General features: G+C 31.4%; 1 protein-coding gene across 1 annotated transcript in view; it reads right to left on the minus strand.

Annotated features, from left to right (window-relative positions):
* LOC145327163 (uncharacterized) overlaps nt 1–13,443 on the minus strand; it is a 32,578-nt gene that overhangs the window by 5,336 nt on the left and 13,799 nt on the right. Inside the window, exons 9-15 of the mRNA XM_080170728.1 lie at nt 13,326–13,423; nt 4,753–4,786; nt 2,900–2,953; nt 2,052–2,092; nt 1,728–1,758; nt 766–836; nt 110–170 (exon numbers count right to left, since the gene is read on the minus strand). Of these exons, the coding sequence (XP_080026854.1) occupies nt 110–170; nt 766–836; nt 1,728–1,758; nt 2,052–2,092; nt 2,900–2,953; nt 4,753–4,786; nt 13,326–13,423 (390 nt within the window). The remainder of the gene's footprint in view (nt 1–109; nt 171–765; nt 837–1,727; nt 1,759–2,051; nt 2,093–2,899; nt 2,954–4,752; nt 4,787–13,325; nt 13,424–13,443) is intronic.

Raw genomic sequence — 13,443 nt, forward strand, 5'->3', positions numbered from 1 at the left:
CTACATAAGGCATACAGAAGGATTTTGTGCATCATCATTGGGGATATACATCAATTTAGCGGCTATTGTCTATTGTCTTATCCCCGTTTTAAATGGTTTAGAAAATCACCTTTTCAGCCTCTCCCGATGCTAGTGAAATCTCACACTCATATTCCTTGGCGGACTTTTCACTACCTAAATAAATCTTTGCAATTTTAAATATTCTTTGTCCAATTATAAATGTAAGTAGGTATTCTTTTTTTTATGGACAATAGCTTTTAAAACAATTTTGTTTGATATATCATTATTCTGCCGGAATAAGGAATTTTTTTTGTTATTTTTTATCATGTGTAAATCACTACTTTGAATGTCGTCCTATTAAGGCTAAGATTCATATATCACATTCACATAAATTGGAAATAAGGAATAAGGATGGTGTTTTGTTTGTTACACAAGTCAGGTTAGGTTAGTTTAAAATTGACATTGAGTAGCCCGCAGGGTTAGGACACCCCACAGGAATTAGGCATATGATAAAAACTATCCAACACTTATTTTAAAAATAGGGGGTGATGGGACATTGGACTTTATTCTAGTACCCAAAGTTTAATAATTAAGTTTTCTTATTCCTTGGCTCAACAACTTTAGGGTCTTTAGTTGGTTCATTAAGTTGAGTGTCCCAGACACTGTTTGTAATCTACAGAAGGGGTAATTTTGATTTTTTATTATTGGGCATGTACATCAATTTATCGGCCATTGTCTTATCCCTTATTAACCTAGAAATAAAACCTACCATAGATTCTAATGAAGAAATACCATAGACCTTGGCTGCTGCGTTCATAATAACAGTAAAACAGTTTCTATAAAATAACATAATTTGAGCTTCATGAAATGTAACATCATGTAACGTTGATAAAAATTCATATTCCAGCTTAGAACTGGTTCTCAGCCATACTGAAAAATCATGTATAGCAACGTATTACAAACAATTTTCCACGAATATTAAAATAAAATTATTAAATTGAAACCAGTTCGGCCCCTCGGGGTTAACAAAACTGGTTACTTACATAAATATCTTCGTAATGAATAAAATTTGAAAGAGTGCCCCTCCCCCCTAGCCACCAAAATTATTTCTGAAAATTGTTATCTGTAAACCTTTTACGAGATCTTAGCAGACATACATTCAGACAGAGACACGTGCTTTTACTTTCTTACAAGGATAAATAGGATAACAAGGAAGACAACATCCATAAAAGCGAAGCGCTGAAACTGTAGGACAAACGAACATTAACACTTGTATAGTGTCAGAACTGAATAATCAGAATATAAATGTATAAGAGTCGATGCCAAATTGTAAGTAAATTTGTTGAAAAACTGCTGGGTACAGAATAATGTTTATGGACATACTTACAACTTTAGGACTTGATTAAAGAGTTGCTTCGCTTATAAAATTGTACTTTGGTATACCAAAAATCAGATCAATCGGATTATTATATCACATAAAAATTAGTTAAAAAAGTAAAAAAATCAACATGTTTAAAACGGACGTACGGACATTTTGGTAATGATTATAGAGTTACTACGCTTTCTAAATCCTACACAACTACTACAGGAATGACCATTCAAAGTTTGAAATCGATAGGACAATTCTAACATGCCTAAATTAACGAAAAAAGCTATCCGTTATGGACGGACGGACGTACGGACGGACCGACCCTAATTATAGAAAAGCTTTGCTTTTAAAAATATACCTCATCAAACTCAATCTCCAAAGGGGAATATCTAAAATATATATTATCAAAGTTAATTTACTAATCAGTAGCGTGCGGGAAGCGCACCCGAAAATTTTGACACCCCCAAAAATCGACCAGGATGTAGGGTCCGGGGGTGTGATAACAAGACACTTCGGGTGTTATTCAATTGAGAAAAGGATGAATACACCCCCCCCCCCCATAATTAACATACTTAAAAGTAAAAAATTAGCAGATATAAAGACAGATGCAAAGTAACACAGACATCCTGTTACTCAGTAAATAGAAATGTTATCTTTCAGCAGCAATGTTTATAAAAATAACCTGGCACTTTCTAGGTACAGAGTTTGGTGGGAAAGTCCATCCTAACAAATATTAAAAAATAATTTTTATGAAATAAGGATGATAACATTCATAAGTAGAGAAGCAAAAAAATCATGAAACTGACAAAGCAAGTTGTAAATATTGTGCAGATGCTAAGTGGTCATTAAAAGGAGAGAGAATGTGATATCATGAATAAAAATCACAAAAAACTATTTTCTATATTTTTCGTAGCTGCAAAACCGACAGACCAAGTAATTTATATGCTCATTGGTAAAGAGGATCTTCACAAAAAATTCTATTGTCTATCTTTTCTATCAAGCAATCCTTTAAAAATTACCTAATATTTAAAAGTACAAATGAACCGCAAGTTTTTCATATCAGTTATTGAAAAACGATATCAATTATATTTACAAAATGTCCGGGATCTAAAGGGATAAGACAATGGCCGATAAATTCCAACAGTACATCATCAATGATGATACAAAAATTACTCCTTCTGTAGATTAAAACAAGTGGTCGAAATTTTAGTTTGGATTACTTAACTTAATGAACCTACCAATCAAAATTCAATAACTGTCCCCTAAGTTGTTAAACCACCGAATCAAGAATCAATCAAACAAGAATGACAACATTCCTAAGTAGCAAAGAACAATCATGGTGGGAAATACGGACAAAAGTATCTTCAAAGCAGATGTTCGGTGGCCTTATAAACATATATAGAGCCAGATAATAATATGATAAATTAAAAAATCGCCGGAAAAATCACAATTCCTAATATTTACCTTTGAGTTACGAACTGTTGGAAGGACTTAGTGAATTATAGAGTAGGTTTGCTTCTAAAAAATTACCTTTGAGTGAAGCATTTTACATGTGATGAATCCTCTGTCCAGTCTTGTAAACATCTAAAACGATTACATAGTTATTTATCGCATCGTATTATAGACTTGGGTTGGCAAAAATGCGGCAGACAAAAACCAAAAAAAAGTATTTTATTGTTTCTTACTAGTTACAAGTAAAATAGTGGGTAGCATCCCAAGTTTTTTGTATTTTATTTTTACAGTAGCTTTTCATGATTAGTTTATGATAGGTTAGGTTAAGTAAGGGTTAGAAAATGTCCGCTGTAAAGGATAGATTTTTCTATTAATAAAAAGACCATTTAGACTATTCAAAATATTGCAAAGTCCGGAATCCGAAAATCTGGAATCCGCAAAAAAAACAAGAATTCGCAATCCACGGATTAATCCGCTTTATTTTTTGGCGCAATTTTGTAAGTATCCGAAATCGACGCAAAAAAATTGGTAGGTATTGATTTCATGTTTTTTTATAATACTTGTAGAAAATTGTCTGTAATTCGATGTTATGATTGATTTTTCAGTATGAGAAACTTAGAAGGAAAAACAATTAAAATAATACAAATGACGAGAAGGCACTAATATTTTTTTAAAAGAATTGATGGAAGAAGTTAAAAAGGCATAAAAAGAAAAAAATGGAAAAGTGGTGATATTTTTTCCAGGGGCAATTTCTCTTGAGGGGAATGAGGCACCATCCCAAAAGAAGTTAAAAACCTTCCTCGGACCTATGAGAAGCTTCAATGTATAGGAAAACCATATTGGTCCAGTGATTAGCAAGATACTTAGATAAAATACACAAACATCCATCCTGTTACTTTATTTATAATTAAGTTTTCATGAAAAGTCCCCTAAACCAGCGCGCTAATAAAACTTAAATAATAATAAAATAGGTTATCATTCTGTTTAAAATGTTACTTTATGAAAATTAAATAAAAATAAATTGTTGATACACGTAGCTGCAGAGAGAGGGAGGACAATGGGCTGTTTATTACACTAGTCCCCAAAGTTTTATAATAACGTTTTCTTATTCGTTGGCTTAACAATTTTGGGGACTTGTATTGAATTTTCATTAGTTCGTGTCCAAACGTTTCAACCAGTCATTGCAATCAACTGAAGGGGTAATTTTGTATATTATCATTGGGGAAACATATCAATTTATTAGACATTGTCTTATCCTTGAAAACTTAACATTCTGTATGAATATCTAAAAGAAATAAATTGTTAATGCACGTAGTTGATAGATATATTATGAACTTCAAACAAAATTAGAGATTAAAGGGAAAATATTCAAGTAATAAAATCAGGAAGGGAGGGGACATGGGGATTTTTATTACACTAGTCCTCATAGTTTTCTTATTCGGTAGCTGAACAACTTTGGAAACTTTAGAATTTTGATTGGTAGGTTCATTAAGTTGAGCGACCAAACGTTTCTACCACTAATTATAATATAAAGAAGTGGTAATTTTGTGTTTTATCATTTATGACTTACATCAATTTGTCCTCCATTGTCTTATCCCTTTAGATCCCTGCAAAAAAATGCAAACAAGAAAGAAAACAACATCTAAGCGAAGCTCTACAAATAAGACAATGGGACAAGCTCCATAAAAACAATTATAGAGTCGTTGCACTTTTAATTATATAAGGTTTTTTAATGAAACCATCCCGTAATCAGTGCACAAATCAGTACGCAAAAATCTGGTGCAACATCCAAGTAATTATAATTGCGATTGCGTCCTATGTCTAATATAAAAGTGTTGCAGAGACAGACAAACATTTTTGATGCAACTGTTTTGGAGACCCCTAGGACCACAAACATTAAAAAATGACTAGAAAACAATAAAGAAAATCACCTGATTTAGTGAGTGTACTTCTCTACCATGTTCTCTAAAAAATAATAATTATTAATCAGCATTTTTGTTATCACTTTTTTCCTGTGAAAGACTGAACAGAAATTTGATTAGTGTTGCACTTACAAAGAAATTTGAATCTAGTGCAGTTCTTGCTAAAATGTTCCTGGGTCATATCTATAATACAAAGTAGAACGATGTCTTTCTGTCTGTCTGTTTGTACCGGAGGATCTCGCAAACCGCTGAACAGATCGGGTTTTCCTTTACAGATTAGCTTCTCATAGGTACCGGGAAGGTTTATAATCATTTTCTTGGGGGGGTGGGACACCCCCAACCCCTTCCCCCCCCAAAAAAAATTTCTTTTTAAAACTAAAATTAAAATATTAAAATACACAGCCAGTTTGACCACTTCTCCTTCATTTGTTGTTTGGTTGTGTTAAAGTAAACATCTATACAGTATACAGTAGCTGTAAATCTAATTTTTTTATGGTATATTTTAACATTTTGAATACTTTTGTATAATGCTTTTTAAAAGCGAAGCTTTTCTATAATTAGGGTCGGTCCGTCCGTCCGTCCGTACGTCCGTCACGGATAGCTTTTTTAGTTAATTTAGACATGTTAGAATTGTCCTATCGATTTCAAATTTTGCATGGTGATTCCTTAGTAGTTAGGTACGATTTAGAAAGCGTAGCAACTCTATAATCATTACCAAAATGTCCGTACGTCCATTTTAAACAAGTTGATTTTTTTAACTTTTTAAATAGCTTTTTTTCGTTAATTTAGGCATGTTAGAATTGTCCTATCGATTTCAAATTTTGCATGGTGATTTCGTAACAGTTAGGTACGAGTTAGAAAGCGTAGCAACACTATAATCATTACCATAATGTCCGTACGTCCATTTTAAACATGTTGATCTTTTTACATTTTTAACTACAAATTTGTATGTGACCTAATTATCCGATTGGTCTGATTTTTGGTATACTGATTCCTGGGACAACAAAATACAATATTATAAGCGAAGCAACTCTATAATCAAGTCCTAAAAATGTAAGTATGTCCATAATCATTACCTTGTATCAAGCAGTTTTTCAACAAATTTACTTACAATTTTGCTTTGTCTCTTAAACATTCGCCTTCTGATTATTCAGTTCTGACATTATACAAGTGTTAATGTCCGTTTGTCCTACCGTTTCAGAGCTTCGCTTTTATGGATGTTGTCATCCTTGTTTTCATTTATTTATGTTGTTGTTTTCTATTACAGATGCGATTGATAATGAAGATTTTTTTCTTTGAAATATATTTCGTTATGAAGCAGCAGTAGTTAATATTATTATATATTTATAAATGTTATGGTTGAGATTGATTTATAACTGTTAAAAGTAAAATATGGTCGACTTACCTCCACCCCCCCAAAAAAAAATAGTTTGATCAAACATCTTGGGGCAAAGCCCCTAAAGGCTAGCGGCAAAGCTGTTATTTATCTCATATTGTCTCTAAGCTTAAGAGGCTGCTAAATAAAAATCTGCTCAGCGCACATATTTTGCCTGCACATCGTTTAAGGCGGAACTCGAATAATCTGTAATAACTAATAACCAATAATTCTCCGAAAATGATTGACTTAAGAAAACACACAGCAAATAAGTCTTTTTCGCGCATTTATGTACGCTGCGTGAAACTGTGCATTATTAAGTAATGCCTTTTTTAATTATGTGTATGCATTTTTATGAATATTTAATTTGGGTATCCTGATTTAAAATTTAAGCATGGTAAGACAGAAAAGTTGAATATAGTTTTAGGTAATTTTCAGGATCATATCGCCACCCCTTCCCACCAAATAGACTAAAAAAAGGTTAACTAAAGAATCTTTCTACGCATCTAAAGTTATAGGCGTTTGCCTTCTTAATATAACTTTATTTAAGATGAAATAACTTTCAGGAAGGGAGGGGACATTGGGCTGTTTATTACACTAGTCCCCAAAGTTTTTACATAACGTTTTCTTATTCGTGGGCTCAACAACTTTGGGGTCTTATATAGAATTTTGATTCATTTAGTTAAGTGTCAAAACATTTCAATCACTAAGTGTAATCTACCTACATGGTTATTTTATGTACCATAATTGGAACATTATCATTATCTTAAAACTTTCTCAGTGCCTAGATAGATTTATTTAAATTTGAGCAAATAAATTTGATGAAATTGAAGTTTTGAAATACAAATATTATAAATTCTATGAAGTTGACTTAAAATACTTGAACTGAGCGGACGTGTCGTAAATGTCTCGCTTTTAATACATAGTTCAAGCCAGAAGGGACTAAATTTGTTTTAAAAAATGTCGGACAAAAACCGTTTTGCAAATCTTCCTATTGAGTTGACAAGTGAGGATATCTCCAAAGATATCATGGAGGCTATTACTAAGCTTACGGAAAAACAATCCTCCGACCACAAGCAAGTGATGGATAAGCTCAACAGCCTGGATGATTTAATACAAAGGGTCCATGTCCTTGAGGAAAATTACAAGAAGGTTCTACCCCTTATTCAAAAATTTCCACAAATTGAAAAGGATATTAGCGCCATAAAGGTTGTTAACACAAATTTGAAGACAGAGATGGAGAGCTACAAATCTGAAATCAAATTGCTAAAAATCAAGCTGGATGAACGAGAACAACACAGCAGAAACGAGTGTGTAAGAATCAATGGTGTACAAGTTGATAAAGATCTGGAAAAGTCCCTTGGCCACAATCAAGCAGCCATGAAAGCAGTTGAAGAGGTCCTCAAACCTCTGCTAGAGGCGAACAAAAACCGTCTCATAATGCCCACTGAACCAGGTCAATTCATCAAAAATGCCCATATTCTGCCTATACCGAAAGACAAGAATGGATCATACAAAGTTCCACCTATAATTGTAAGGTTCCATAGTCGCCCATTGAAAGATTTTATCCTCTCAAACAAAAAAAATCTGCCTATAAGAGAAATTGACGTCAAAAATGGTGTAGAGAGATACTCGATAAGCGCCGACCTCACCAAAATGAGGTATGATGTAATGCAAAAACTGATCAGAAGTAAACAATTCTCTAAATGCTGGCACCTGGATGGTAGAGTGATCAAATATATTAAGAACGAAGGAGACAGGATACAATCTGTGAAGTTTTTTGATAAATCATGCAATGAACTAATGAACAATTAAATAGTGCTCAAAGTTAGTATATATAATAGTAATTATGACCTAATCTTAACCTTCTAAATTAAACTAGTAATTGAATTTTATTCAAAATAGTATTTCTCGCTATTTTTTTCCCCTCAATTTTTAAATATGTCCTTTCATACACCCTAAATATCTTATTTCAACAGGAAGTTAAAATATTCTCACCCCCTCTCTCCTTCACTTCCTTAATAAAATTTCTTAAGTTTTCCCACGCAAAAATTTTACAACATTTTTTATGTGCTATTTTTTCTTTAAATTTTGACATTTATTAATTATCTAAATGAATGTTTTGCTGATAAATTAAATAGTGCAAATCAAAACGATATTGAAAGCCCGTATCTCAGTATAGATTTAAAATGTTCCTATTTTGACAACACACAACTCATTAATAAATTTAAGAATTGCAGGAAGATAAAATTCTTAAGCTGGAATCTTGGTTCCTTACCCTCGAAATTTGATGAATTTAAAGAATATATCAATTTTCTTCTACAAAACAACATTTATTTTGACATAATTTGTATTCAAGAAATATTTTCAATTATTGATCAAGATCTATATAAACTTGAAAATTATAATTTTGTATTCTCATCTAGAAAAAAGGGGAAGGGAGGGGGAGTTGGAATCTATATTCATAAAAAACATAGATTTACTGTAATTGATGATTTATCATATTTTGAAGAAAATCTTTTTGAATCTTTAACATTGAAAGTTATTACTGAACAGAAAAAAAGCAATATAATTAGTTGTGTCTATCGTCCAAATTCTCCAGTACAAGGCATGAGTTCTAATGATCAGATGGAATATTTCATTGATAAAATATCAAATTTACAAGCGGCAATGTCATCTTATAAAGGTGACTCTTACATCATGTCTGACTTGAATTTAGATCTCCTTAAATTTGAATCTCATTTAAAAACAAATGATTTTATAGAGAACACTTTATCTAACGGGTTTTTGCCTTTAATTACTAAACCAACTAGAGTTACACATGCTTCATGTACATTGATTGATAATATTTTATCTAATTCTTGCAATAATACATTGGAATCTGGCGTTATTCTGAACTCAATTTCTGATCATTTCCCTATTTTTCATGTTAGTTCTCAAACACAAAAAACAGAAAAGCCTAAAACATTTATCAGCAGGGATATAACAAGTGAAAAAATTATTCAATTTAATGCAATGTTAAACACGAACAACTGGGGTAATGTTCTTAATGAATTAAACCCACAAATTAGTTTTGAAAACTTTCATGAAGTATTTGATTGTGCTTTTAATTTACATTTTCCCATCAAAGAAGTTAAATTTAATAAAAATATTCATAAAATAGAGGGATTTATGACGGGAGGGCTTATGATTTCTAGACGAAAAAAACTTGAGCTAGGGACAATTTATTCAAAAAATAAAACACCAGAAAATAACATTGCATATACAACATATAGGGACATTTACAATAAGGCAATAAAAGATGCAAAGAAAATTTTTTACAGGGAACAACTTAATCAAAATAAAGAAAATCTAAGAAAAACCTGGCAAACTTTAAGACAAGTAATCTCAAAATCAAATGACAAGACATCGTGTATAGATGAAATAATTGTCAATGATACATCTTACAGTAATAATCATGATATTTCTAACAAATTTAATACTTATTTTACTTCAATTGCTGATGAAATTGCCAGCCAAATTAACCCTTCCCCACTTAATCCGTGCGACTTTATTCCTGATACAGACAGTGTATTTAAGCTAAGAGAAATAAATATTCATGTTCTTTTTAATTTAGTGAAAAAAATGGAAAATAAAAAGAGCTCTGACATGTTTGGATTATCAAATTGTTTATTAAAACAAATTATAAATAGTATTGCCGTACCTCTTGTTCACATTATTAACCAATCTATTAAAACAGGTCAAATTCCTTCACAATTAAAAATTGCTAAAGTTTTGCCAATTTTTAAATATAGTAACAGCTCTAAAATGGATAAATGTAACCCTGGCAATTATCGTCCAATAAGTTTGCTACCTATTTTTTCAAAATTGTTAGAAAAAATTGTATCTGAACAACTCACAAGATATCTTGAATTTAATCAAATTATCTATGAACATCAATATGGATTTCAAGCAAAAAAATCTACACTACATCCTATGATCCACCTTTTGAATTATCTAGGACAAGCAAAAAATGAAAATTTAATTACTATAGGGGTATTCTGTGATCTTGCTAAATGTTTTGATACAATTTCGCATACAATTTTATTAAAAAAACTTAAAAAAATTGGTATACATGGATTAGAATTAGAATGGTTTAAAAACTATTTAAGTAATAGAAATCAGTTTGTTTATACAAATGGCGAAAAAAGTGATTTATTAGGAATCAGCAAGGGTGTCCCACAGGGAAGTATTTTGGGTCCAATTTTGTTTCTAGTTTATATCAATGATATTAAAAATTGTACTAGCTTAATGACACTACTCTTTGCAGATGACAGTAATTTTTTGATATCAGGAAAAGATTTGAATGAGATAATTGAAATACTCAACATTGAACTTAAAAATATCTGTGATTGGTTTCGTTGCAATGAAATGTCTCTTAATCCAACTAAAACTAAATTTATGATCTTTAATAAAAGGGAGGATTCCATAACTTGGGAACAAATTAAAATTAAATTAGATTTTAATAATGAAAATGAGAATGATACAGATAAAATTAGATATTTGGGTTATATCAACCAACAGAGTGAAATTCCTGCAATTAAATTTTTGGGTGTGTTTATTGATTCTCAACTTAACTTTAAATACCATATTGAATATTTAAGGAAAAAAATATCTAGAAGTTTGTTTTTAATCAATAGAGTTAAGCATATATTATGTGAAAAATCCTTAGTAACACTATTCCACTCTTTTATAAATAGCCATTTATTGTATTGCTTGCCAGCATGGAGCTGTGGCTTAGAATCATCTATTAAGCCTTTAGTAGTTCTACAAAAAAAAGCTATTAGAATTATACACAAATCCGCTTATAACAGCCATACGCCACCTTTGTTCAGGAAAATTAATGTTTTGCCTATTAAGGAGCTATCTATTTATACAAAACTACTATTTTTTTATGATTTTATTCGCTGGAGGCTACCAAATTCTTTTGATGGTGTATGGATTAGAAATAATCTAAGAAATCAGAGACAACTAAGAAATTCTAGTGAGTTTTATATTCCTATAGCCAAATTTAAAAAAATTGAAAGGTTTCCATTCTTTTCATTTCAAAGACTATGGAATAATTTTTGTCATGAAAAAGATCTTTTAAATGAGAATATTCCTAAAAAAACATTTGCATTAAATCTTAAAGATGAACTTTTTAAATCTATATGTAATATTGAAGAATGTAATGAATGTACTTAAAATATATTGATTTGCCTGGATTTATTAAAAACCTTACATTATTGATTACAGAAATGATTTTAAAATTTAAGAAAAACTAGCCTTAAAATTTGTTGTAACCCTTCTTTCCTTCTCTTTTTCCCCTGTCCATTTAATTTTACCTACATTTATTTTGACATTATTATTTCTTATTTTTCTTATTAACTTAATGCCAACCTAAAAAAGGCAATGCAAACATCTCGGATACGCATATTCCTACTTTTAGGGAAGCCTAATCAGTGCCACACATAACATCTAGTGTTAGTCATGCAATTTAATTTTATAAATATTATGAAAAATTGTAAAGTACACCTGGTACTAAGCAGTAGCTTGGTGTACTATTGTATGTACTGCTTCGTAAGACGGGGCGTAATCTGTCACTGAATAAATGTTTTTTATGTTTTTTTTTTTATAATATATTGAAAGTTCATCCTAATAACAGGCAAGGATATAAAGGAATAAGACAATGGCCCGATAAATTGATGTACAGTACATTCCCAATGATAATCCTTAAAATTACCCCTTCTGTAGATTACAATTAGTGGATGAAATGTTTGGGCACTTAATGAACATATCAAAGTCCCCAAAGTTGTTGAGCCAACGAATAAGATAACGTTATTATAAAACTTTGGGGACTAATATACTGCCTGTTCTCAATGTCCCCTTCCTCCCTGATCAAATGCAAACTTTATATTCCAGAAGTAAACTTATACTCTCAAACTTAGAGTAATGGATAATGATATATTATTACTTTGATGTTAAACCAGATTTTTATGTTCTCTAATGAAGTGAAACTAAAATAACGACTCCCCCCTTCCAACCATCTGCCCCATCCCCTCCCCTCCTACTGAATAAACGATTAGACCTATAAATGAGGTCAATATTAGCAAGCCAAATATTTCCCTGTCAATATATCCACATATATCCTATATCCATTGGGGATATTCGACCATTCAACAAGGACAATACAGTCCACAAGTAGCGCAACAAGATTAATAACTATAAGATACACTTTATGAGGGTACATGATGATCGGGTGTAAGATCCAAGAAAAAATAAATCCTTTAACATAATTTTATACAATAACAACACTGCAATTCCCTTTATATTTTAAGAGGTTAGGTTATTTTGTTTGTCTGTAAACCATTAATTCTAACTATTTTATGCCTCCATCCTCCTCCCAATTAAACTACAGAGCCTCTAGATTCTAGAGTCGCAGGCAAAAGAATTATATAAAATAAATCAGTCAATAAAAGTGCTTTTTATGTGCTTAAATGAGCCGAACCTGGTGTTCTATTCGGAAACTACACAAAAACTCCCAGTTTAATCAAAATTTAGATGAAACGTGTATACACTACAGATATACCTAAATTCTAGATAATTAATTTGTTATAACACAATAATGTTTTTCTTGGTAAAATTTTGTTGTTTTTGATAAACAATATCTTAAGACACTATAGTTAAGTTTAGTTATGCTTAGTTTGTTAATTTAGATAAAAGGAAAAATATTCTTAAAACTATTTAAGTAAAAGGCAATTTCTTTTCGGAGAGTAATGGTACAATCCCCCAAAATAGTTATAAACCTTCCCAGGACCTATGAGAACTACAATGTAAAGAAGAATCATATCGGTTCAGTGGTTAGCTAGTTCCTCCGGTATACACAGACAGATAGACATCCTGTTACTTTTATGTAAGGATAAATAAATTACAGTTTTCTTCAACTCTGAGTAAGTTAGTTCCTTTCAATGGATTTATTATTTTACCTGGATCTTACACCTAAATAAATCACATAATAATTGTATCTGGCTAAAACAGTGATCCTCCCATCCACTTTTATACCCCATACCCTTCCCTCCTACTAGATGACTGAACTGACCAATAAATGAGTTCCATTTTAGCAGCCTATATTGATGTATTTTTTATCCTGTCTAAATATCCACGTATATTCTATATCCATAGTTCCTACCTGACTTGCTCCAGAGTGCCAGCAAACTTGCAGGACCTGGAGAACAGGCGGTTAGGGCAGACCAGCTGGCGGTAGGGACATTCAGACTCATGCTCAACCTAAAAGGAATGGTTAGTTC

Source organism: Acartia tonsa, chromosome 8 (genome assembly GCF_053477335.1).
Source record: "Acartia tonsa isolate MP-2025a chromosome 8, ASM5347733v1, whole genome shotgun sequence".
NCBI classification, from domain to species: domain Eukaryota; kingdom Metazoa; phylum Arthropoda; class Copepoda; order Calanoida; family Acartiidae; genus Acartia; species Acartia tonsa.